The 26,159-nt window shown below is 42.3% G+C and overlaps 1 protein-coding gene across 2 annotated transcripts; it reads left to right on the top strand.

Annotated features, from left to right (window-relative positions):
• The first annotated feature begins 662 nt into the window (after nt 1-662).
• Nucleotides 663-24,946, top strand: LOC118392866 (E3 ubiquitin-protein ligase TRIM36-like). Of its 2 annotated transcripts, none has more exons than XM_035784842.1 (10): nt 663-954; nt 4,837-5,077; nt 9,208-9,551; nt 9,924-10,070; nt 12,072-12,167; nt 12,535-12,788; nt 16,390-16,511; nt 18,200-18,499; nt 21,385-21,682; nt 22,121-24,946. In XM_035784842.1, exons 1-10 carry the CDS (start codon nt 868-870, stop codon nt 22,476-22,478), a joined length of 2,247 nt encoding a protein of 748 aa, XP_035640735.1. In that variant the 5' UTR covers nt 663-867; the 3' UTR covers nt 22,479-24,946. The 2 variants fall into 2 exon arrangements, with proteins under 2 accessions (XP_035640735.1, XP_035640736.1); XM_035784843.2 differs by lacking the exon at nt 663-954 and adding an exon at nt 3,743-3,997.
• Nucleotides 24,947-26,159: the final 1,213 nt, after the last annotated feature.

Raw genomic sequence — 26,159 nt, 5'->3', positions numbered from 1 at the left:
CATGTGTCCAATGAGGTGAAATCCGCGTGAAGCTGCCATCTGGTGACAACGACGCCATGCATGGAACAAGTGGCATCGCCAGCAATTACGCACAACTTAATCCTCTCAACCACCGACCTATCCAATAGAATTCACATATTTATCATAAAACAGTTGTCTTAATAGGTGGTATTCGTTACAGAACGAAATAATGTTGATTTTAAGGGATATGCTGGGAAGACCAGAATAAACTAGCCTATAATGTATATTGTTGCAAAAACTGTTAAATAAATAACAGAATAACGTATAAACTATCAGGCAGAAAGGCATGTTTTCAGATCGTCTAGAAACATATGTAGGCTGAACTAGTATATTTATAGGCATAGCATGCATGAATGCACTGTTTAATTCGACTCCAATGAATTCCATAGTTTTATTTCGTAATCAATTCTATTCCAAAACATAAGAGATTATTTTCTGTAATTTAAAAATAGCCATACTCTATTCATTGCTGTGTGAGTAGGCTTGGGTTATATCTGAAGAAATACAAAGGGCTCAGTTGGAGACATCGCCGATGATGCTGCAGATGCCTAAACTGCGCGGGCAAGCGCACGTCTGAGATGTACAGTGAGGGCGGGGTTAAGCATCAAAGATGATTTCTAGCTAATTCAAATGTTCTCAAGCAGCTGGGGCATGAATGAAGTGTATGCTATATAGGATGCTCGAATTATATAGGATGAGAACGAAGAAGCAACCATATTTCTCTGACTGTGACATTCACTCTTTGGGAAGCCATTCGATTTTTACAGTGTTTCTTATGCTATTTATTTCTTATTGACCCATTGTTTATTATATTCCCACCATTGTCTTGTCGACATTATCTGCATTATGTCGGATACCGCGGATACCGAAGATAATCAGGATATGTTACCGAGTTTGGTCCAGCAGATAGTCCAGCGGATAACAGCGGGAGAGGTAAGTGAACGTCAGATATGATTTATGTTAATGCCAGATCTGTAGCCTGTTGGAGCAAAGCTGGCGTCTTCAGTATTGCTTCGGTTAGATCTAGGTGTGTAGTCTAGGTAGAGGAAGGATGCTCAAGGTTTTGTGCCGTCCTTGGAACAGGATTAGGGATGCAAAGATAAAATGTGCATGAAATATGAGGATTTGTAGATGGCTGTTGTAATTTATTTTATTTTATTCTATATCTATCCATCTTATGTGTATGCTATCTGAAAGTGTGACGTAAGCAGTTCATGTGGGGTGCAAGCTCACAAAGGTTTTTTCTTCTCCATATAATCTCCATGAAGTCCTTTATTTTCCTTTATCCTTTTATAGGCTGCAAATAAATTCCATTATCTTATGTCAATGTTGTCAATCATAATACATCGAAATATTGAATTTAAATATACTAATATGCCTTTGCAGGATACCAAGGGGTTACATACATAAATATACTGCAAATGCAGTCCTACGAAATATTCTAGGCTTTTGACCTATTAGCATACATTATTAAAGACATGCTCCGGAACTTTGGTGACTACTAAGTATTTTTTAAACATTCCACTTTGGGCTGGATATGCAATTCATACATGCATAATCTATGAGCAGGATTAATGTTTTACCGCAATTAGCCACGAAATCCAGAGTTTGAAAGTGACCGTTTTTTTGGAGGCTGCGCTGCACCATTTTCCTACATTTTCCTCTAAGTTGGCCAGCCCCCTAGAAATTCGAGTTCAACCTTTGAGCTTCAGCCCCTCTCCATAGCGCGAGCGAGAGGCACGTCATGCAACTACAGCAGAGTGAGCGACAGCAATAGCGTGGTCTACAAATCTGCACATATGCGAGATTGTAGCAGTTTTTTCCCGGGACCAGTTTTGGCTTTTGAAGGCTACGGTCAGAACTACTGTACACAAACGTACCAGATAATCTCTTTAATGCCCATCATTTGTGTAACTAGGACCCATGTAATATTTACATTTGGCATGAACATTATTTTGGACAATGCACCAGATGTGCAAACGGGTAGGGTAAGCTTTAGCCTACATTTCAAGCCATTCATAATTAACATGGGACTCCATGTACTATATATAATATAGCCTATTCCTAATATTCAATGCTACGAGTGCATGTTCTCTGCAAATGATAGGCCAAGCAGTTGCTATTTTGGTAAAGCAACAATGAAGCATCTCTCAATTTTGAAACATTGTTGCAAACATCAGGTTTTGGTCGAGTGCCCTCGTACTAAACTGGCGGACCGCAGTCCGGATCTGGACACAGAATGGGGTCAATACGGACCCCAGGTGACCGACCCCTGGCCTCATATAAACACACATAAGACATGGAACAATTTGTAGAATTGCAGGAATTGTTCTTTAAAAAAGCAAAAACATATTAGACCCATGCAAAATGTGTAGAATTGCGGGAAATTAGCTTTAAAACTGAACAATTTTCTGTCTGCCAATAAGAGGGGTGTGAACAGTGTGAGCTGGGGGTTTGTTACTGTAATGACGATATCCATACGGACCTTAGCCACCTAGGAAATGTGTGTGACCTGACCTTCTCAAATGTTCTAGGTGGCAAAACATTTATCGGCCAGTGAAAAGCCGATCCTTTTTCCCTCCCTCTCTTTTAACCCAATGAGTCCTACCGTATCACCGGCACGTTTTGGACTTCCAACCCTTTTTAAACATTGTGCGTTCGAGCTACACTTCTGTGTAGTACGATTGGATTCGTCTATTTCTTCTGCATCCGCCGTAGATACCAACCCTTAGTCTGTGCGATTAATGTGGGCTGAGCTAGAGCTGTGTTTGTGAGACAAGGATGGATCCCGAAGTTGCCCGGAGCAGGATCTTTTATAGAGTCCGAATGGCTTGAGCTACAAACTATTAAAAGTTATCTCCGTACTCGCAATGGGAGTTATTTTCTGTGGTTCCTTTGATTTCCGTCTTCGCAATGGGCTGTCTAGCTTCCGCCCATCCTTTCTTTAGATTGGCGGATACACCTCCATAAATAAAATAACTCCTTGCTCGGTGGGCGAAATGATGAAAAACGCCACCTGCTGGAGGGAGAGCGATTTTCCGTTGAGTTGGGCCTCGCCTTTCTCTTCCTCTTTGATGATGCTCACAAGCTACACAAGGGTCGTTAATAACACATGTCAAAGTCGTTACACGGAGGTGCCAAGTGTCTTCGGGTTTTCACTCCTCCCTTGTACCTGATTCATGAATTAAGGTCACTAATTAGTAAGGAACTCACCTGGTTGTCCAGGTCTTAATTGAAAGGAAAAAAAGCAAAACCCCGCAGATACTAGGCCCTCCATGTTATTGAGTTTGACACTCCTTTTCTACATAGAAGATCATTGGAAATCCTAGGACAAGGTGTCTATAATACTGTAGTAAGCTCACATAGTTGTTGTCACAAACTCCAAACAGTTGTCACTGACTAGTTGGATATTAATTACCCAGTGAGCAAACAATTTCTGTAGCCCACTAGCAGCATTCATAAACACACATTTTTCTCAGGTTTTTGCTATGGCTGACTTTATTGAAATGTGTCAATAAAACTCATAAATGGTACTGCTTAGGTCCAGTTGTTTGTGTTGTACTTGTAGCCCTCATTGTCCTGAAAAGAAAATGGTAAAACACTTAAATGTGAGGCTAAATATAGTCTGGAAAGGAAGATAAATGAGTGTGATTTTTTTTACTGGGATCTCGGGACTGATAGGGTTAAATACTCAGGGCTGCAGCATTGTTACTATGGTGATTTCAGTGTCTCCAACCCGCCCCACACAGCTTGTCATTGCGTCAACTGCACCGGCGCTGTTGCTGATTCACGGCTCGCTGTTTCATCCAGAGCGTCTAGTCACGGTATTTAATTCATTGTCGACTCGACAGCGCTCGTGAGTGCAGTAGTCGTAATCTTTAACAAACGCTGGAGAACTTTTAATAAGCTAAACGCCTCGAGAACAAAAAATATATTCATCATGTCTGCAGTGTCCCGACGTAACTCAATTGTATCGGTAAGTGGAAATTGTACAGGTCATACTGGTTTTATATGACAAACTATATATACTAAGTTAGTAACACCGTCGTGGAACGATACTGATTAATCATTGTTAGAAGTTAGCAGACTCTGGTTAACCTTGCTTTTATTATTTCAAATTGCGAGGTCGAAATTAGGGTATTTCTATAGCAAGAACTCCTCATATGGTGATGAGAATCTGTGGTTCCTTTTTTCCGAGGAATTGTTAGCTTTGCTGTAACCATTTTGTGCTTCCTCAGCTAACCAACAAGCTGATGCATGAACTTCCTTAACTACGTGCATAGCCTACCAGTGTAGACGCTACACTTTTAAAGTTTTGTTTAGGAAAAATCAAATGTATTGATTAGTGTCAGGTGAGTTTGTTTTTGTTTGACTGTTTCAAAGTATTTGAAGTGGGCAAGCCTAATACAGTGAAGAATGTGATTTTATTTTAGACGTATGCCTAGTCTAATAAATCTGGCTTACTTTTTAAACATTTAATTTGAAAAGGAACGATAATATCGGTTCATACTATGTATATTACTGTAGGCCAGCGTTTCCCAAACTCGGTCCTGGTTATCCCAAGATTATATATATATTTTATTTATTTATTTATTACCTTAACAGTACACAGCTAATTCAAATAATCAAAGCTTGATGTTGATTTGAATCATCTGTGTAATATAAGGGTGAAAAAAAAAATGTGCCCCCCTTGGGGACCTTAGGACCGAGTTGCTGCAGGCTTAGTCGTGTCCACCTGCCTGATCTCTCTTGTATGTGGGAGCAGTTCGCCTGAGACTACTGTAGACATAATAGTGCTGTCTGTGTCCACACCAGGTCCCTATCAAGAATATTGAGCGGGAGCTCATTTGTCCGATTTGTAAGGAGCTGTTTACGCACCCCCTCATCTTGCCCTGTCAGCACAGTGTTTGTCACAAGTGTGTGCGAGAGCTGCTGCTGTTGAACCATGAGGATTCCTTCGATGCTGGGTCTGAATGCTCCCTCCCTGGGAGCCCAGGACCCCGATCCAGAGTGCCCTCGCCAAGCATGGAGAGGCTGGATAGGCTTGCAAGATCAGGTGCGTTTGGGTTTGGCCAGTCCTCATGCCCATATTGTGATTCTGACAACACATGCAATTTGCAGTAAAGTTCTATGGACATTTCATACCCAGGTTCATCTTTCACATGTATTTGCTGAAAGTCATTCTCTGGGTTGTAGAATGAAATGGACACCACCCCCGATCTCATCCAGTTTAAAACCATCATGTTAGATGTTCATACATTCCCTCTAATCTTGTCCACTTTGAGATTGGTCTAAAGTTTCTTTAACAGAATGAAGTAACACGACTAGCGTTTAAGTCATCACTTTTGTTTTGTCTAGACTCTAGTTCCATGTCCATAAGGCATTCACTTCAAAAATCCTTTACATTATAGTTCTATTGTGTGGATATTAGTAATACCAAGCAACTTCTTAACACAACATGCCTATCATTTTCAGCACCTTGATAGAATGAGGCTTGAGTTATGTACAGATGGTGGAATGAAGCATGACTGTTATCCCACTGAAGCATTTGAAATGCTTGAGTGGTGGGGGGGGCAAATATTATTATTTGCTTTGCAAAAAAAAAAACTGAGGTCGATGTCTAAGTCCAAGGCGCTAGCAGCATGGAGTGAGACAAGGCAGTCTTTCACTTAACCATAAGCTTGTCCCTGCCACTCCAAAACACCAACCATTTCTCATTTGCCCAACCTGAATGTGCCCTTTCTTCATGTCCAGGTCTGCATCTATTAAAACAGTGGATACATTCAATGCTGTTTAGAAAAACAGGGTTATAGGTAAAAAGATAATACTTCCTTGGTCATCTTAAGAATCATTAACTACATTACAATCCCTGTGGGGTTAGTAACCATTGCACTCATGCAGATTTAGTGAAACAAAATCTGATAATTACGTTGACTATCTTAAAGGACATTATTTATGGAATATTTTGGCAATGGGGTCCTTGATCTACTTCCCCAGAGTCCGATGTACTCGTGGATACCACTTTTATGTTTCTCCAGTATGAAGGAAGTTGGAGGTAGTTTTGCAAGCCAGTGCTAACTAGCGCAACGACTGGAAATCTACGAGTATAGCCATCTGCTAACTCAACTTCCTTCATATTGGACACTGAGGCATAAAATGGTATCTACATGTTTATCTGACTCTGGGGAAGTAGATCAAGGACCCCATTGCCAAAATCCTTAAGTATCCCTTTAACTTACCTTTCAGTAAAAGTCTCAAATCTGTGACATCATTACAGTAGCAGTGGTGGTCATGGTGACAAAACCAGCCTGCGTGGAATGAAATGAACTGAAGCCAGGACTCCACTATATTTATCAGACAACTGCTTTCAAAGCTAACAATGATTTGTTACTGCAACCTCTGTTTTCTTCACCTTGTTTTATTAGGATTCAGACCAGACTTTTTTTGTTTTAGAGTGTGTTAAACTCAATGTACCTATAGATGTTTTGAAATATGTGATTTCACATGTTTTGACCGAAAACTTTTTTAAGAGGGCAGTTTCTTTTAGGCACTGTTGTTGGCACTTGTCCACTGTTATTGGAAGAACGTCAGGTGTGACTCCACTTCTGTTCACATACTGTATATGTTAATCTCACTTCACTTCTTTGTCCATTGCTTGCAGCCACACTGCAGAGAAGGTCGTTTGGGAGGAGAGGTAGACGCGGGTTCCATTTTTTGAATAGCTGTAGTAGTGAGTACAGTGTTACTAGATCCCCTCCCCCCTGTGAACCCCAACTTACTGTTACTCTACTGTACGTAACACACAGCTGACAATAGACCACCTGTTTTTGGTAGACGTGGCATTGTGGCTTTTTAAAAAGTCTACTGAGCAAAGGCATAATGTAAATTATGTCATACCAATTTGTCTACATTTGGTGTTCTGTTTTTTGTTGTTGGCCTGGTGCTTTCAGGGTTTAGTGCTTCCCTTTCAACACATGCATGTCTTAATAAGTAGGTTGGAGAATGAGCGAGCTACAGCTCTGGATGGGAATCTCCGAGGTGAGAGAAATGGGTATGGACGTAAAGGAATTGGTTTAAAGTGGAATTTCTTAATGCCTGTGCAACTGGAGGGGTTTTCCCTCCCTGTAGCCTATGATGCATTCAGTACTTTGTGGAGGAGGCCAGTAGATTCACTTTTAGAAGCAGCAGGGGTTCTAGTTCTATGTAACACAACACAGGGGCTTAGTTTTAGATATGCCAAGATTCTCTAGAGCAATTGTGTCAAACTCATTCCATGGAGGGCAGAGTGTGTGCAGGTTTCTTTTTTTCTCCTTTCAATTAATACCTAGACAACCAGGTGAGGGAAGTTCCTTACTAATTAGACGTTGATTCACCAATCAAGTAAAAGGGTGGAGTGAAAACCCGCAGACACTCGGCCCTCCATGGAATGAGTTTGACATGTGCTCTAGATTATACCACTGCAACCTTCAATCATATGCCGGCTGACAGGCTTGCCCCAAGGAGGCTTTTTCAGCACTATGGTTTAGCTGTAATTGAAAATGATAATGTTAGACTCATGTGTTTGTAGAGATTGCTCTTAGCCAGAAGCCAATGTTCTAACCAACTCATTTGTTCTATTTGATGTGACACGCCCCATAAAGCACACACATTTGTGACATGCCCCTAGAGCACAATGCCAAACAAAACAATGGTCTTACTGAAACTTCAGCCGACATTTTTCTTTCAGTTTTTACTTATTTTTTTTATGTTGTAGTGCTCAGTAGATGTTTTAAAAAGGCTATGCCGCAATTGTCCTAATGCTAGTGAAAGATTCCCTCCATTATAAACACTTCACAACATCTCTCCTAACAAGTGCATCTGACACAAGTATCAAAAATGGCACCAGAATGACTTGATGCAGGATACCAACCAGTTTTCCCTTTCATAGAGCAAGTATTAAAGGCAACCAACAGCTTTGTCTGAAATCCATTCATCTTGACAGTTTATTTTTCAAGTAGAGTTAAAAAGAAAAGTGTAGGGAGGATGTATTTCTCCCAGTGTGTACAGTATTTGGTTTAGTCACATACTCTTGGCAAGATTGCCTGCATCCCTTTTGTAATGCAGTCCTGGTTATGGTGATGAGGCTCTGTTGCATTATGATGACTCGGCCCATGTTGTTAATGATGTGGTTCTGTAGGTAACCCACCCCTTTGCCCTGCTATAATGGCCTTGCAATGACTCGTCAGTTTTTGCCCTGAGCTCTTTCTCTGCTCAAGCAATCACCCTCTGAATCCCACTGTGGCAGTTGGCAGTGTGTCTCAGCCTGCTACTGTACTCCTTGCTGTAGGCACATGCTGCAGCAACCTCCTCCCTCCCTGACCAGAACACCCACTCAGCCTAAGTATCTGTCCTTTTAATATCGCCTTCAGGCCAGGACACGTGGCCCTCATCGATTTCCATCTCAATCCCCGCCCTGACCTGCCGCTTCATCCAAAACATCAAGCCTGCTCACCCACTACTCCACCCTCCTCAGTCTGCCATTATTATACACAGTCTCACACACATTCCAAATGCAAACGCCATGATTGACCCGCATGCTTGCTTTGCGCCCACCAATCGTCTGTTGGTGCTCTGCAAAATGTTTTTTTCTTTTCCTTTGCTTGCCATTTTCCTAAATGCGTTTCATGCTCAGTGACCAGGTCCTGCTGTTTGCATCTGTCATGTGTCATGAATGCCTTTGTCCTCATATTTTCTAATAATATGCTACAGCTTTGTAGTCTTTCTAGATGATGATGCTTTACAAGGCATCTGGTTGTGATGCATTGAACTGGACAAATGGTTTCAAAATGAATTTCCTCTGCAGGTAGTGGAAATCAATTACTCTTACCCTTTGGTTGATCTGTTCTGTCATTGCTTTTTCAGTTAGTTTTGTCAGTGGGTTTCCCACCTTTTACTTTCCCCCTTAAATTTGTAATTTATTTTAAATCATTTAGATTTTTATGTGAATTTATGTCCAGGTCATTGTAAACACATGCTCATCCTATCTCTTGTGTGATCCACTGTTGAGGGGTCACCCTGTAGCGAGAGCTGCCGGAGAAGGAAGGACCCGTGTTGTTCTGTCGGACACTGACCCTTCCAGTCTGTCTGCCTGTCTCTGTGCAGGCCCTCCCTTCGATTAGTACTCTAATGGCTGTTCTGTCCTAGCAGGCTCCATCTCCTCACCAGGATGGAGACGTGGCTCTGTGACCCCCCGCGTTACCACTTTCCCGTGCCCAGGCTGCCAACACGATGTGGACCTGGGTGAGCGGGGCATGAGCATGCTCTTCCGGAACTTCACCCTGGAGAGCATCGTGGAGCGCTACCGGCAGGCAGCCCGTGCCGCCGTGGCTATAATGTGCAACATGTGCAAGCCGCCCCAGCAAGAGGCCACCAAGAGCTGCATGGACTGCAAGGCCAGCTACTGCAACGAGTGCTTCAAGTTCCACCATCCATGGGGCACCCCCAAAGCCCAGCACGAGTATGTGGGGCCCACCATGAACTTTAGGCCCAAGGTAGATGCCATTGTCCGCCTCGGCAGGGTTTTCTTTGTTTATCGCGAGCAGGTTTTTCTGGTGTTGATTTTAGAATAGTGACCTGCTCATGTCAATGATGGTGGATGACTCATTGAGTTGATCGGGTACATGGTGCAGCCATCATATGTTGACAGGACTGGTCCTTAACCAGCTCACTAGCATTAATTGTTGCAATAAGTTTTAATTTGGGCTGACAATACAAGTCTTTTCTCATGAAGTTGCCCGTTCAGAGCTAATGAATTCTGGGCATTTAAACATTTCCTCCAGTACTTCTGTTTTGCATTTTGAGGTGTGACGTGTTTGTGGCATTGAAAATGTCAGCTAGTCCAATGAGTTTCTCACGTCCATCAGGTGCTGATGTGTCCGGAGCACGAGATGGAGAAGGTCAACATGTACTGCGAGGTGTGCCGCCGTCCAGTTTGTCACCTGTGCAAGCTGGGAGGCTCCCACGCCAACCACAAAGTCACATCCATGAGCAGCGCCTACAAGATCCTCAAGGTACCATATAATGAACTGTTGTCTCGAACCGTTTACTTGACCTGACTTGAAAGGAATCAGGGGTGTGTACTCTAGGAACCAAATGGGCCTTATAAGAAAGTTTTGTTTTCTGTTGCAAGTATTTTTGCTACGTTGTGTACTAATGAATACATCCTTGGGGAAAGTGTTAGTTTTGAAGTGGTTGTCTGCTCAACTGGTCAGTGAAGCAGTGCTGTTAAAATACTTTTGGCGATGTAGTATGTTGACACCTGGTCTTCGTACATCTCATTCCTAAATCATGGTATTAATATGGTGTCCCCCCCCCCCTCTCCTGCTGCTGTAACAGCCTTAACTCTTCTGTGAATAGATGTTGGAACATTGTTGCGGGGACTTGCTTCCGTTCAGGGCTTTGGTAAGCTTGGGCACTGATTTTGGGCAATTAGGCCTGGCTTGCAGTTGGCATTCCAATTCATCACCAAATGAGTTGAAGTCAGATTTCTGTACAGGCCAGTCAATTTCTTTCACACTGATCTCGACGAACCATTTCTGTATGAACTTCGCTTTGTGCACGGGGGCGGTGTCATGCTGAAACAGGAAAGGGCCTTCCACAAACTTGGAAGCACAGAATGATCAAGAACCGCTTTTCCTAAACTCTGTCCTTGGGATACCAAGGAGTGCACATTTTGGGTTTTGCTGTAACACTACACAACTGATTCAAATGATCAAAGCTTGATGATTAGTTCATTATTTTAATCAGCTGTGTAGTGCTAAGGCCAAAACTAAAACGTGCACTCTGAGGTCCTGAGGACTGAGTTTGGGAAACCCTAGTCTAGAGTTCCAGTGAATGACAATAAGGGGCCTAACCCAAACCATGAAACAGCCCCTGACCATTATTCCTCTACTATTATTCTGACATTTCACATTCTTAAAATAAAGTGGTGATCCTAACTGACCCTACTACAGGAAATTTTTACTAGGATCAAATGTCAGGAATTGTGAAACTGAGTATAAATGCATTTGGCTAAGGTGCATGTAAACTTCCGACTTCAACTGTATATACTGTTGGGGGCAGCAGGTAGCCTAGTGGTTAGAGCGTTGGACTAGTAACCGAAAGGTTGCAAGATCGAATCCCGAGCTGATAAGGTAAAAATCTGTCATTCTGCCCCTGAACAAGGGGTCGTCATTGAAAACAAGAATTTGTTCTTAACTGACTTGCCTAGTTAAAGGTAAATAATAATACTGTTTTCTAGGCTTATTCTATATTACTACTTAGTATGTGACTAGGTATACATGTCTGTCCACCATTCACATGAGTGTTTATCTTCCTGTCTCTGGTCCAAAAGCTTTTGCATTGTGTGTTTAGACATCGTTTTCTCAACACAGCTCATTCCAGTAGCTGTACGTAGGATTCTTAATATACAGTATCTTGTGTAAATCTTTGTATAGATTGCATTTGGATTAATTGGATTTGTTCTGACATTTTTATTTGCCTACTTAATTGACATCATTGTAAAGGCGCTAGTAACTTAAGCGTTTTGCTGCACCTGCTATAACATCTGCTGAACTATGTACACAACCAATAAATGATTTGATTTTGAGTCCCCTAATGAAATATTTATCAGTCATTTGTATCTGCCGAGTGGCACACGTCCACAGGGTCAGTTTATCTTTGAGCAGTGTAATCCACATGTGCGGTCATCAACAACAAGCAGCCCCCTCCAGACTAGAGAGGTCAGTCAGCCACTGAAAGCAGAGGGACAGAGGACTCTGTGTCCTTTGACTGTAATCTTAGAGGCCTATGGACACAGGCACCGGGCCTGACTCATTCATATTTAATGTAATCATTTGTATCTTATGCTTATCTATCAATTGAACATCTGACGATCTCTCTGCTGGCCGTACTGTATGCAGAGGCATATTGGGTGTTTTGTTCTGATGAACAACCGGAACATTCCGGGATGAGGTAGGATTTCAATCGGTTTTCTGAACGCCCTCAAATGTTCTTTGTTGTGATACCAACAGGAGAAGCTATCAAAGAGTATCCATTACTTAATCAGCAAAGAGGACCAAGTGAGGACTCAGATTTCCCACCTGGAGGTGTTGATCAATGAAACTGAGGCAAGTAGTTGTTGATGGAATAAAACTAGTCCTGTGTCTGACTGTTTGTCTTTATATTAAATAACAAAGGGACATTGTCTGCACTGAGAAGGAAGGTCACATATTCAAATGCATGTAAATGCATAATTTGTGTGAATTCCACTGCAGAAGTGTTTGCTTAGTCTGTACTGTATTATGACAGCTTTCTCTCGTTTGACATTTTGTTGTAATATTACTACTATGCTAGCCTGGTCCCAGATTTGGTTGTGCCATCATTCCTACTTTGTCATGCCAAAATCCTTGTGGTAAGGAGGCATGATGGCACAAACAGATATCTATGAAGTATTATGGCACCATGATGCGTTGACACCCTTCCCTACCTCTACAGGAGAATGGCCAGGTGGCGCAGTGTGGGGCCTATGAGCATTTTGAGCGGCTGTTCCAGACCCTCCAGGAGAGGAAGTCTGAGATGCTGAACTCCATCGAGCAGTCGAGGACGCGGCGTCTGGAGCAGCTCAGGGGCCAGGTGGAGGAGTACCAGGGCATGCTGGAGAATAGTGGCCTCGTGGGCTACGCCCAGGAGGTCCTCAAGGAGACGGACCAATCCTGCTTCGTTCAGACGGCCAAGCAGCTGCACACCAGGTCAGCCTCCGCTCCAGGGACTAATTTCCCCTAGGTGCAGATCTAGGTTCAGCTTCCCCTCCAATCATAACCTAAACCGGTAGTGGGGAATTGCTAATCTGAGGGAAGATCATCTTCTAGGGCAATTTCACCCAACACTGTCAGCCTCCAGCCCTGACTGCCACTCCCAACACATTAGTATACAAAGGCACAGTAGACTGGCTCTTGACGGTTACCATCAGTGGAGATAAATGCTAATGGTTATTTAATATCACCATTGTTTAATAAAGTTGGGTAATTTAAAGGACCCCTTTTCAAACTATTACAGGCCAGAATGCCATTTCCCTGTGGCTGCTCTTCTTATCTCGGTTTCCTAATGGGGATTTGGGCCCTGTGACTCCTCCAGTACTAAAATAAACCTGCTTACGGGTAGGTTGAGGGTGTCGAAGATCCATGACACCAAGTATCAGGGACACTGGGACAGATTGGAATGGTGAAGTGCTGTTTACATTCCCCATGTCCTGCTTGAGCTCTAATCCTGCTAATTGATCTAAATGTGTACAACAAAAAAGCAGCTTTGGGACTTCATTCACCTGACACTGTTACTGTCACCCGCCCACACGTCTCCCATGCTCATTTATCTTGCTCGGGAAATCCATCTCTGATAGTGGTCTCTTTGCTAGCATGTATTTATTTTGAATCCCCATTAGCTCCTGCCAAGGCAGCAGCTACTCTTCCTGGGGTCCAGCAAAATTAGCAGTTATACATTTGAAAAACATTACAATACATTTGTAACAGATTTCACAACATTAAGTGTGTCCTCAGGCCTCTACTAACACATCTATAACACAAAATCCATTGTGTATAGTGCATATGTTATGTTTTTGTATGCATGTCTGTTTGTTGCTTCAGTCCCCGCTGTTCCATAAGGTGTATTGTTATCAGATTTAAAAAAAATGTACTGCTGGAATGAGTTACTTGTAGTTACAGCTTTATGTAGTACAGCGTGCCTCCCATAGTCTGTTCTGGACTGTGAAGAGACCTCTGGTGGCATGTAGGGTATGCATGGGTGTCCGAGTTGTGTGCCAGTAGTTCAAACAGACTGGTGCATTCAACATATCAATACCGCTCATAAATACAATTAGTGATGAAGTCCATCTCTCCTCCACTTTGAGCCATGTGATTGACATGGATATTATTGTTCGCTCTCTGTACATCCAAGGGACAGCTGCCCTGTTCTGAGCCAATTGCAATTTTTTTAAGTCTCTCTTTGTGGCACATGTTCAGTCATGTAGTAGTCCAGGTACGACAACTAGGGCCTGTATGACCTGCCTTGTTGATAGTGCTGTTAAGGCAGACCAGCGCTATTATGGACAAACTTCTCCCCATCTTCGCTACTGTTGTATCAATGTTTTTACCATGACAGTTTATAATCCAGGGTTCCTCCAAGCAGTTTAGTCACTTCAATTTCCACATGATTTAGTTGCGGTTTAGTGAATGATTTGTCCTAAATACAATTATTTTAGTTTTGAAATATTTAGGACTAAATTATTCCTTGCCACCGTTCTGAAACTAACTGCAGCTCTTGAAGTGATCGATAATGTCAGAAGCTGCACTGAAGTCTAACAAAACAGCCCCCGCATTCTTTTCATCATCAGTTTCTCTCAGCCAATCAGTCATTTGTGTAAGTGCTGCTTGTTGAATGTCCTTCCCTATAAGCGGCTGAAAATCTGTCAATTTGTTTACTGTAAAATAGCATTGTATCTGGTCAAACTATTTTTTTCCTGAAATTAACTAAGGGTTGGTAACAAGCTGATTGGTTGGCTGTTTGAGCCAGTTAAGGGGTCTTTACTATTCTTAGGGAAGGGAATAACTTTTTCTTTCCTCCAAGCGTGAGGGCACACACTTTCTAGTAGGCTTAAATAGGAATGACGACAATATTGTCCGCTATTGTCCTGTAGTAATTTTCTATCCAAGTTGTCAGACCCCGGTGGCTTGTCTAGCAACAATGACAAGCCACAACTATTTTTTTCACCTCTTCAACACTTGCTTTACCGAATTCAAAATGATAATGCTTGTCTTTGATAATTTTGTTGGATATACTTGGATCTGTAGTGTCAGCGTTTGTTGCCTTCATTTCATGCCTTCTTTTGATTATCTTGCCAATGAAAACAGCATGAAATTAGTTGTCATATCAGTGAATTTTGTGATGTGTGAGCCATCTGATTCAATGAATGATGGAGCTCTGTTTGCTTTTCTGACAAACATGTCATTTAAGGTGCTTCAAAGTTTTTTTTATTTTTTACTGTCTTTGTCACTTTGTTTCATTGTCTAGTTTATTTTTGTTTAGTCAGTTTTGCCAATCGTTTGTACAGCCAGACCAATTCGCCATCTCTTTTGCCTCATCCCTCTCAACCATACAATAAATAAAAAATCCTCCTCAATCCATGGGGATTTAAGTCATTTTCTTAATGGGTGCATTGCTTATCCCAGTCAGTAACTGGGATAAGCAATTTCATGAATGTGTCAAGTGCAGCGTCTGGTTGCTCAAAATGGACCAACAAATATTATTCACATCAACAACCTCACTACAAAACCTATTATATATTGTCATTAAACTAGAGTAGAGGAACGAACAGCTCCAACCCAGGATCACGCCAGGGTCGTATTATACACTATTAGGCCCAGCCTTTGGAACTTTGGTTTTCCTAGATATGACTATATTGTGATCAGTACATCCGATGAAAGTAGTATCCAAATGAATTTCTGCATCATTAGGTAAGATCTGATCAACACATGTTGATTTCATTCCTGTAATGTTTGTAACTACCCTGGTAGGTTGATAACCTAAACCAGGTTGCAGGCACTAGTTTGAAGCTTAAATTGAACCTTTATTTAACTAGGCAAGTCAATTAAGAACAAGTTCTTATTTACAATGACGGGCTACCAGGGAACAGTGGGTTAACTCACTTGTTCAGGGGCAGAATGACAGATTACCATGTAAGCTCTGGGAATCTATCCAGCAATCTTTTGGTTACTGGCCCAACGCTCTAACCACTAGGCTACCTGCCGCCTAATGAGTGGGCAGCCTGATGAAAGCCAGTCAATATTTAAATCACCCAGAAAATATACCTCTATCACATACATTATCAAGCATTTCACACATTATCCAGATACTGACTGTTAGCACTTGGTCTATAGCAGCTTCCCACCAGAATTGGATTTAAGTGAGGCAGATGAACCTGTAGCCAAATTACCCAACAGTATTTAACATGAGATCCTCTCTAAGCTTTACAGGAATGTGGTTCTGAATATAAAGAGAAACACCATATTTTCTGTCATGTTATAACCATGTATTGCTACCACTATCATCAAAGGTGTTCTGCGTGAGTTTGAGGCATAAAATCAATATCATCTGTTACTAACAAATGACTGATTTTGTGAACCTACATATGTTAGCGTGGGCTTTTTTAACACTTCTGGGATGCTTGATAATTTTTCTTGCTTTACTGGGAAGCCTAGCAGAGCTGCAATAGTCTCGTAGCCAGTTATGGCGGGCAGCCATTCACTTTGTTCACTACAAAGCGAATATCTGCCATTTTCTTTCTTCTTTTCTTTCCAGAATTGCGAAATCCACCGAGTCTCTGAGAACGTTCCACCCCGCGGCTGACCCCTCCTTTGATGAGTTTGTGCTGGAAACTTCCAGAGAGGAGACTATGCTGAAGGAGCTATGTTTTGGGGGAGGTGAGTACCCCACCCCACACTCCTAATATGTAAAAATGTATGCAGACATTGCAATGCAAGCCCAAAGTTTGACTTTAATTTGTTGACACTCCTCATTGGTTCCCCTTTAACTCACCTCCGCCTCAACCGGTCAGTCACTTTCACCACCTCCTGGGCTCTGCTCTCTGTTAAGACACTGGTAACCAGAAGCGCTTTTAATTAAATAAGCCGGTTACACTCCTGATATACACACAGGGATTTTGGCACAGAGAGCATTGCAGGGCTTTTTGCTGGTACACTGCTTTGAATATAGACTCGATTTAGAGAAAAGGGAACTGTGCAGCGGGCTGGATATAATTATGTTCCTGTGAATAGGAACTGATTTTGACATGCGCATATTAAGTAGGGGCAGCGCTACCCTGGAAGTAAACAGGAGGCTTCTTAATGGCCAGGTCGCAGTTGCAAATGAGAACTTGTTCTCAACTAGCCTACCTGGTTAAATAAAGGTGAAATAAAAAAAATGGCTCCCATCTAACTGTGGCTGTCCTCGGAATGAGTTCCAACCCTGCTCCCTCTGTCCCACAGGTATTACTGTGTGTATTGAATGGGCTTTTGGGCTCGTCGCGCTATAAAGATTACTGACCACAAAGGGGCCCTGCTTTGTCTCCCCGTAGAGAGACGAAGGGTCATCTGTGTTCGTTAGCGACAGTTGGTTGGCAGAGTGGGGGCCAGGCTGTCCTTGAGGACAGGGTTCAGACCTGTAGAAGTGGGCTACATGGAGCAGCGCTGCATGGATTTCTCATTAAACTAGACCAGACAGAGTAAAGGAACGAACAGCTCCAACCCAGCACCAGGATCACGCCAGGGTTGTCTTCACAAGGCAACAAATGTAAGGAAACAGTATGGGTGGGGGTCTGGGGAGGGTGACAGTGACCTCCCAGATACTGTATATCACCCAAAGAGGTGATGTGTAATTTCAACCCCAGTACTCAAGCAGATCTCATTATGGTGTTGTGGAGTCTTCTATGCTCTCACTGGCTCTATATTTGAATCTATCCCCCCACTAGTTGAACCATAAAGGTGTTGTGTTGTGCGTTCTCCCCCTTCCTAATCCAGAGGCTGCAGTCTGGTCTCACAGCCAGTGAGAAACAAGGAGAAGTCTCTGTTTGGTGTAATGCCTGTCCTGTCCTGTCCCAGCCGTAGCCTGATCAATAGGTTGCTTCTCTGAGAATAGCGGCGCTCTCAGGCTGGTAGCCCGCTGGGTTGGCCGGCCGCCCAGCCCCCCCACTCCAGTCCTGATCAAACCTGCAGGACCTGGCTGTGGCTGACAGGAAGCTATGTCTGCAGTGAGGAGGGGGGGGTGAATGGATTTGCAAAGTGCTTTTCCTGACAATATTTTTTTTTTTAGCTTCTCAATCTTCCTGTTCATAGTCTGTCTGCACTGAGTTCGGTCACATCTTGTAAGGACTCCATGCACTTACATAAACCAATGTGTCAAACTAAAACTAAAAATATGATTTCCAGCTAACCAATATCATTTTAAAATGAGGTCTAGCATGTTTTGTATGGACCGTTATGTCTCTGTCAAGGCTTACTTGTCCAAGGCTTGCTTATGTTAGTTTGTCAACTTAGATATTTGTATTTTTTGGTATACTTGGACTTTAACCCGACCACCTCACTCTGCCATTTCCTTTTCTCTGCTCTCTCAGTCCCCGAGCCTCCCATCATTGATCTGTCCCGTAGTCACGTCTACAACGAGGGCTTGTTGTGCTGGCAGCTGGCTGAGGATACCCTGGCCACAGACCACCAGGTCCTGGAGTACAGGAGGCTGGGCGCAGAGCAGGACGGCGACAGCCGCTGGCGCCTCACAGACAGGGTGTACGGCCCTAGCACAGTGGTGTGTGATCTGGAGGCCGACAGCCTCTACTCGTTCCGAGTCCGCAGCTGCCGCAACTCCCTCTACAGCCCCTACAGCCCAGAGGTCACCTTCCACACACCACCTGCCCCAGGTAGGCTCCAGGCACTGATGTCTCACAAACGCACTGATGATGTCGTATTCATGTGTAGGGGTGGAACTCGTGATGGGCAGGGAGAGAGGTGGGCCTGGGCCATATTCTGAAACACGGCACTACTGGAATAGCAACTCATAACTAAAAAAAAATGCTTGGCAATCATGTAACAATGCTTTTAACGCCATTTCTGTGTTGCAGGAACTGGGGAAAAACAAGTATACTGGGCTCTATAGCCGGCGTATATCTACTAGGCTGTGAAAGTAGAAGATTACAAATAGACATATGCTCCACTGTTCAAAGTGAACTGTGGGATAAAATACAGGGGACAGTTATGAAATTGCCGTGTGACTGTCACTTCTGGAACCCATCTCCTTTAATGGATTGCAGAAATCACAGCCTTTTGAAAGCTTTGTTTCTTTTGGACTGACTGAAGTGCAACAGAGTCCCAGAGTAACAGTATATCTGCTTACGACTTTCAGTGTTTTTCAGCCTCTGATGGTTAAGTGCTCTGATTTTAACTGTCATATACTGTCTGTAAAGCACTAGATCTCCTTAATTCCTCAAGTCTATTGAATTGGACAGTCCCCACTAGAGGTTGACCGATTTCAAGTTTGAATAACAATCGGAAATCAGTATTTTTGGGCTCCGATTTATTATAATTTTTATACCTTTTTATTTAACTAGGCAAGTCAGTTAAGAACACATTTTCAATGACTGCCTAGGAACTGTGGGCGAACTGCCTTGTTCAGGGGCAGAACGACAGATTTTCACCTTGTCAGCTCAGGGGTTTCAATCTTGCAACCGCACAGTTAACTAGTCCAACGCTCTAACCATTGCACTCCACGAGTAGCCTGCCTGTTACGCGAATGCAATAGAAGCCAAGCTAAATTGCTAGCTAGCATTAAACTTAAAAAACAATCAATCATAATCACTAGTTATAACTACTAATCCAGTTTAGCAGGCAATATTAACCAGGTGAAATTGTCATTTCTCTTGCGTTCATTGCACGCAGAGTCAGGGTATATGCAACAGTTCTGGCTGCCTGGCTCATTGCGAACTAATTTGCCAGAATTTTACGTAATTTATGACATGCATTGAAGGTTGTGCGATGTAATAAAAATGTTTAGACTTAGGGATGCCACCCGTTAGATAAAATACCGAACGGTTCCGTATTTCACTGAAATAATAAACGTTTTGTTTTCGAAATGATAGTTTCCGGATTTGATCATATTAATGACCAAAGGCTCGTATTTCTGTGTGTAATAATTAAGTCTGATTTGATAGAGCAGTCTGAGCAGCAGCAGGCCCGTAGTCATTCATTCAAACAGCACTTTCGTGCGTTTTGCCAGCAGCTCTTCGCAAGCACAGCGTTGTTTATGACTTCAAGCCTATCAGCCTAATGACTGGTGTAACCCATGTGAAATGGCTAGCTAGTTAGCTGGGTGTGCGCTAATACTGTTTCAAACGTCACTTGCTTTTAGATTTGGAGGAGTTATTCCCCTTGCGCTGCAAGGGCCGCGGCTTTTGTGGAGTGATGGGTAACGATGCTTCGAGTGTGGCTGTTGTCGATGTGTTCCTTGTTCGAGCCCAGGTAGGGGCGAGGAGGGGGAAGGAAGCTTTACTGTTACACTGGCAATACTATAGTGCCTATAAGAACATCAAAGGTATATGAAATACAAATGGTATAGAGAGAAATAGTCCTATAAATACTATATTAACTACAACTTAAAACCTCTTACCTTGGAATATTGAAGTCTCATGTTAAAAGGAACCACCAACTTTCATATGTTCTCATGTTCTGAGCAAGGAACTTAAACGTTAGCTTTTTTACATGGCACACATTTTTACATGGCACATATTACTTTTTTCTCCAACACTTTGTTGTTGCATTATTTAAACCAAATTGAACACGTTTCATTATTTATTTGAGGCTAAATTGATTTTATTGATTTATATTAAGTTGAAATAAGTGTTAATTCAGTATTGTTGTAATTGTTATTATTACAACAACAAAAAAAATCAGCTGATTTGAATTGGTATCGGCTTTTTTGGTCCTCCAATAATCGGTATCGGCATTGAAAAATCATAATCGGTCGACCTCTAGTCCCCACCCTCTCGTCCGAACTTCCATGTGTGTGTACAATTGCTGATCCATTCGGATTTTGTTTATCCTCCGTTGCCTTATTAGTCTGCAGTAAACTATGGCTGAGAGCTGGGTCCACTGTGGATTGAAGCCCAGTGATAGGACTGGGAACCCACATTCCTGTGTGGGGATTTTTCGCAGTGGGGTGCGCAGTGTGTTAGTAATGAGGTGGAATTCTGGGTCAATGCAGGCTTCAGACAGACCAGACATAACAGTAGCTGCAACACGCCTCACAAGTCAGTGTAAGCATACTGCATACTTATCATTACTGTACGACAATACATTTGTCTTGTTTTTTAATGAATGTTATCTTTAAGATCACTCAAGTTTGTGTCGTTCATGCAACAAGTGGTAAACGGCTAGTATTTTTGTGAATAAATATGAATTAAATGCTTTACCATGGCGACAGAATGCAATGGCTCATTGCACAGGAATAACTATTTAAGTTGGTAAGTGAATAGTAATTATGGCCTTTGGCCTTGTAACTATTTTGAGACTTGAGCCGCAGCAGATGTGGCTTAAATCATTTAAATATAACCTTACATGAGAAATAAAGCATGGTTTGTCTTGTAAATGGATACATTTGGAAATTCCTTCACTTTTTTAAAGATCTTTACAATGGCGCCCTCATGTGAAACTTTATGAAAGCCCACCTTCTCGCTGCCATCCTGAGACGATGATCAAACAGGGCATACTATCTGCGTCTGACTGTTCCTTTTGTGTTGCTCTTTTCCCGTAGCATTTGGCTTCCTATTCAACGACAATTGCGGCTTCAGCTCAGAGCGGCTGGCGTTGAGCAGGCGCCGTGACTCTGTGGAGAGCATGGCCGGCATGGCCTTCCTGCTGGCTGCTGAGCGTGTGCAGACAGGCAGCTACATGGGCCTGGACTACATCATCGGTGACACGGGCATCTCTCAGGGCAGACACTACTGGGCCTTCCGTGTGGAGCCCCACTCCTACCTGGTCAAGGTGGGCGTGGCCTCTGATTCCAAACTGCTGGAGTGGTTCCACAACCCCCGAGACACTAGTAGCCCCAGGTAAACTCTGCCGCCTCAGACTAACTCTATCACTCACTAAGGATTAGGACTGAGTCACAAAGAAGCCTGCGACGTAAGAAGCATTAACTTGTAAACCAGGGGTGTCACTCTTTCCATGGAGGGCCTAGTGTCTGCTGGTTTTTCTTTTCAGATAGCCCTAGACAGCCAAGTGAGGAGTAGCTTACTAATTAGTAACCTTAATTCATCAATAAAGTACAAGGGAGGAGCGAAACCCTACAGACACTCAGCCCTCTGTGGAATGAGTTGGACACGTGCTGTCAAGGGTTAATTCACAGAAAAGGCCTTAGTTTTTCAACAATTCTTTCTAACAATATCTTCTATTTGAACAGGCTTCCAGGTAACAATGAGGAAAAAATCAGTGTGACAGTTATTGAATGGGCTGTAGTAGGCTGACTGTTGCCTGTCTCCCACCTCCAGGTACGACCACGACAGTGGGCACGACAGTGGCAGCGAGGACACGTGCTATGATTTGTCCCAGCCCTTCACTCTGCTCACTGTGGGCATGGGCAAAATGTTCCTCCCCAAAGCTTCCATCTCTGCCAGCAGCGACCACGGCGACCACAGCAACCGGGTGCTGCCTATGCCACAGCGTATCGGCGTGTGCCTAGACTACGATGCGGGCCGGGTCTACTTCTATGATGCAGACACCATGAGGTGCCTTTACGAGCGGCAGGTGGACTGCTCCGGTACCATGTACCCTGCCTTTGGCCTCATGGGTAGTGGCAAGGTTCATCTAGAGGAGTTCATCACAGAAAAGCGGCTGTCGTATATGTGAGATGCTGGGCCTTCCACACACACGGGTCTCTCCCGCTCAACACTTGCCTTTGCGTTCATGTTGGTCTCTGCTTTCAGTCAGGTATGTTTGTAATGATTTTGTTTTTGTCTGTAGTATTTCAGCTGACTATTATTAATCCAGGTCTTTGTTTTTTTTAAAGAACACCTATTTATGCATCACTACTAAGTCCAGTAAAACGTAGCCAAGAGAAACCTGAAGAGCCTTGCAGCTACGTCTATGCCTCTGTGCCTTTCACAATAAATAGATAATCTAACAAATGATATGATTTTGTTTAACCGTGCACAACAGCAAGGCTAGTCATCACTTACAAGGGTGAGTGTGTGTGTAGGTCACAAGGACCCCTCGGTTGAGAAACATCCCTACCAAAAATGTGTAATACAAATCATACCTAATCAATGTCCTTAGTCAAGAGTCTGTCAACACCAGTTTCTTACACTGAATTTGATTTGGACACATGCTCAAATTAATTTTTATTTTTTAAAGATTAGCACACTTAATGTCACTACCTAACCACTCTGAACACTATTTCAATGCAGAACACATTTATCTGAATCGTAACACTAAACATACACGTTCAGGGTGTAATTCTAACGAGGTCTGTGTGCTACTCAGACGTAAATCGTGCTTTGCTGTCAGTGGGAGACTTTTGTCACGTGCGGATCTCAACTTAAAATTACACTCACGGAGATTAGTTGTTGATCACTAAGTTATCACGTTAATGAATTTACCTTGCACTGCTGCCTCGGATGCAGTTGTTCAATAGCAGTGAATGTTTTCTGTTTAGCACTGGGAATTCTGTTTAGCACTGGGAATTCTGTTTAGCACTGGGAATTCTGTTTAGCACTGGGAATTCTGTTTAGCACTGGGAATTCTGTTTAGCACTGGGAATTCTGTTTAGCACTGGGAATGTGAAACTTCAAACACTACAGGTTCTCACTACACAAACTGTCCCACGGAACTCTACTACGATGCGACTTCTTCCTGACACATGTCATGTTAGTGTACAGAACTTAGACATTTGTTATGCACGTTGACGATTGGCTCTTGAGTATCAGCTAAGGTTTTAGGGCATACCATGGGTCTGTTCAGTCGTGTGCAGCGTTTCAGAACCTTCCAATTTAGAAATGTATTGTGTAATCTGATCAGATGCTTTGCCCTCTAGAAAAGGGAGTAATTTTGTCTCTATACATTTTCTATTTCTGAATGGTTACCCCTGCTGAACAGTGCCCCGGTCCCCTCTGGCTTCCTTACATGGGTTTTTGGACAATATTTGTACATGTTTTTTTTTCTTGAGGGTAAGGATAATCTGTTTTTCTCAGGTTTGGCCTATCAGCCCTAGAAAACTATACCTTTCTCCTCAACAGCATTGTACTTTTCTTTGCGGCTTCCATAAATACGTTAGTAATTTACTGTACCCTAATCTCAGCCTTTTAAGATTGTTCATATATCCAATAGTAAACTGAAATTAACTATTTTAAGTGTTTACATCAATGTACATATCTAGTGGCATTATTTTTTGGGGGGTAAAATAAGTCATAGATCTGCAATTAGTTTGTATGTGCTGTGAAGTTTCTCAGCTTAATCAAACTTGAGCAATTTGGGAAATTGGTGGAAAATTGTAGTTGGAACTAGATCATGTCTGACTGAATTTGTCAAGGGAGCATTTTAAATCTGGACGCTTCCTTTTCTGTGATGTTTTAGGTCCGTTTGAGTGTTGCGTATCCTAGAATTTGCTGCGTTAATTGTTTTGCTTATCTGAATCATGTACATTTATTTTGAGGAACAACAATCTGTAGTCTTAATTTTAAATCCTAGCTGCTTCAGAATTGGTGCGCATAATTCTCTACCATTCCTTTTAGGACACAACACTTCTACCTGTTCCTTTTTTAAATGACTGAAACACCTTTTAAAAAGTCTATGCACTTAATTAACAGGTTCGGGATTGTGTTTATCACAGAATGTATTATTTACAGAACAAATTGAATGTCTCTTAGGTGTGTTTTTTGTTAATTTGCTTATCTTGGGTCAAGTCACTAGTGGCCACAGGAGTTGTCTTTCACAGTAGATATTTGCTATAGTGCTCGTCTTATTCTAGCTACTGTACATATCCACTGCTGATTGTAGAAAAAGGGAATCTTATGGTTTTCAGTAGTAAGTTAAACCAAATGTTCTGCAGACAGACACTCAGTCTAATGGTTCAAGCTAGCACTTTAAACTGTAGCATGTATGCCTCGGCTGTGCAGGTCTGTGTGAGTTGTTGTGCAATATTACGTACACTGCAGGGAATAGACCTGTTGTATTCTCCTATTGTAAGTAATGGGATATGTGATGTTCGCTTTCTGTGAGTGATGCTTTGATGTACATTAAGCGTTCTGTCATCATTCTTAACGTAGTATTTTATTTGCTGTTTGGGAATTTGTATGAAATAAACAAGTGTTTTAAACCAATTGTGTGTGTGGCTAATTTTGTGTTCACTTTGAGTAAGGTTTTATAAACGGTATGTGTATCATCCGTCACCCTCCTGGGAAATTTGTTCTCTAGGTATAGAGCATTCTGAGAGTGAAGTGCAAGGAAAATGTATGAAATGCACACATACTGACCTTTCTCTCACTCAGACCCTGATCCACCCATCCTCATTAGACAGCATGTGATGCTACTGCCTCTGCAGATAAAGTAAGCTTATCTACCCTTACAAAAGTTATACAGGTCATCTACACAATTACTTCTGAGGCAGGAATTCTGTAGGATTTATGAAATCCTGAAGGGGAAAGTTGACTTGGACTCATGCAGGAATTGGTTGTATCGTGCAGGAATTTTCCTCTACATCAGGTAAAAAAAATATATTCCTACAGGGTCAGCTGAAATTCTTGCAGGAGTCCTGTAGGGGCAGAACCTGCAGGATTTGTTACTCATGCAGAACATGCTATTTCTACAGGAAAGTGACAATGAATACTGTGGGGATTTTCTTACAGGAGCAAATATCCTACATGATTCCTGCAGAAAAAAAATGGATATTTGTGACTATGAAATCTACTAAAGGTCATGCAAGATTTTTCCTGTACAAATGTTCCTGTATAATTTTTATTTTATTTTCTGCTATTGTGCAAATTGATCCTTTACATATTTAACAGTGTTTTGATGACTGTTGTAGTTGGAAACTAATTGGTACCAGAAGACTACAGCAGCGGACCCCTTTCCTCAGACGGGGAGAGGACCGACGGTTTTAACCCTTCATCTCTGTAAGGCTGGGTTGCCTTGGTGAGGGGGCCTGATGTTGAAAGACAAACTGCCAATGACCCCAGGTTACATCACTGTCCAAGAGCGTTGAGACTTATTTAGCCAATCAATGAGGATTTAGATATTAATGGTAGCAACAAATCAATACAGAAAATAAATTATGCAATCATACTGTGTGTTATATAAAGATGCTTTTATCATTTGGTTTCCTGACTGGACTACAGGGTGACTGAAATACGGCTCACCTGTAATTAAGATACTAATTAAGAAAAGATGGTATAAAATAGTGAAAAAAAATGTGGACACTAATTTCTCCATATAAATCAGTTCAACTGTTTATTCTTGCATGTTGATATTTTCTCAAGCGCAAATTCACTATTACAAAGTAATGCTTAATTTAAAAAATATTTTTTAAACAATTAT

Source organism: Oncorhynchus keta, chromosome 14 (assembly GCF_023373465.1).
Source record: "Oncorhynchus keta strain PuntledgeMale-10-30-2019 chromosome 14, Oket_V2, whole genome shotgun sequence".
Taxonomy (NCBI): domain Eukaryota; kingdom Metazoa; phylum Chordata; class Actinopteri; order Salmoniformes; family Salmonidae; genus Oncorhynchus; species Oncorhynchus keta.
This window is presented reverse-complemented; position numbering and strand designations above follow the sequence as displayed.

Bases quoted from the DNA above. Each gene is read 5' to 3' on its own strand.
- LOC118392866 (XM_035784842.1), top strand. From the start codon at position 868: ATGTCGGATACCGCGGATACCGAAGATAATCAGGATATGTTACCGAGT. The intron at 9,552-9,923 runs GTAGATGCCATT...CACGTCCATCAG, and splicing joins CCATGAACTTTAGGCCCAAG to GTGCTGATGTGTCCGGAGCA. The intron at 10,071-12,071 runs GTACCATATAAT...TGATACCAACAG, and splicing joins GCGCCTACAAGATCCTCAAG to GAGAAGCTATCAAAGAGTAT.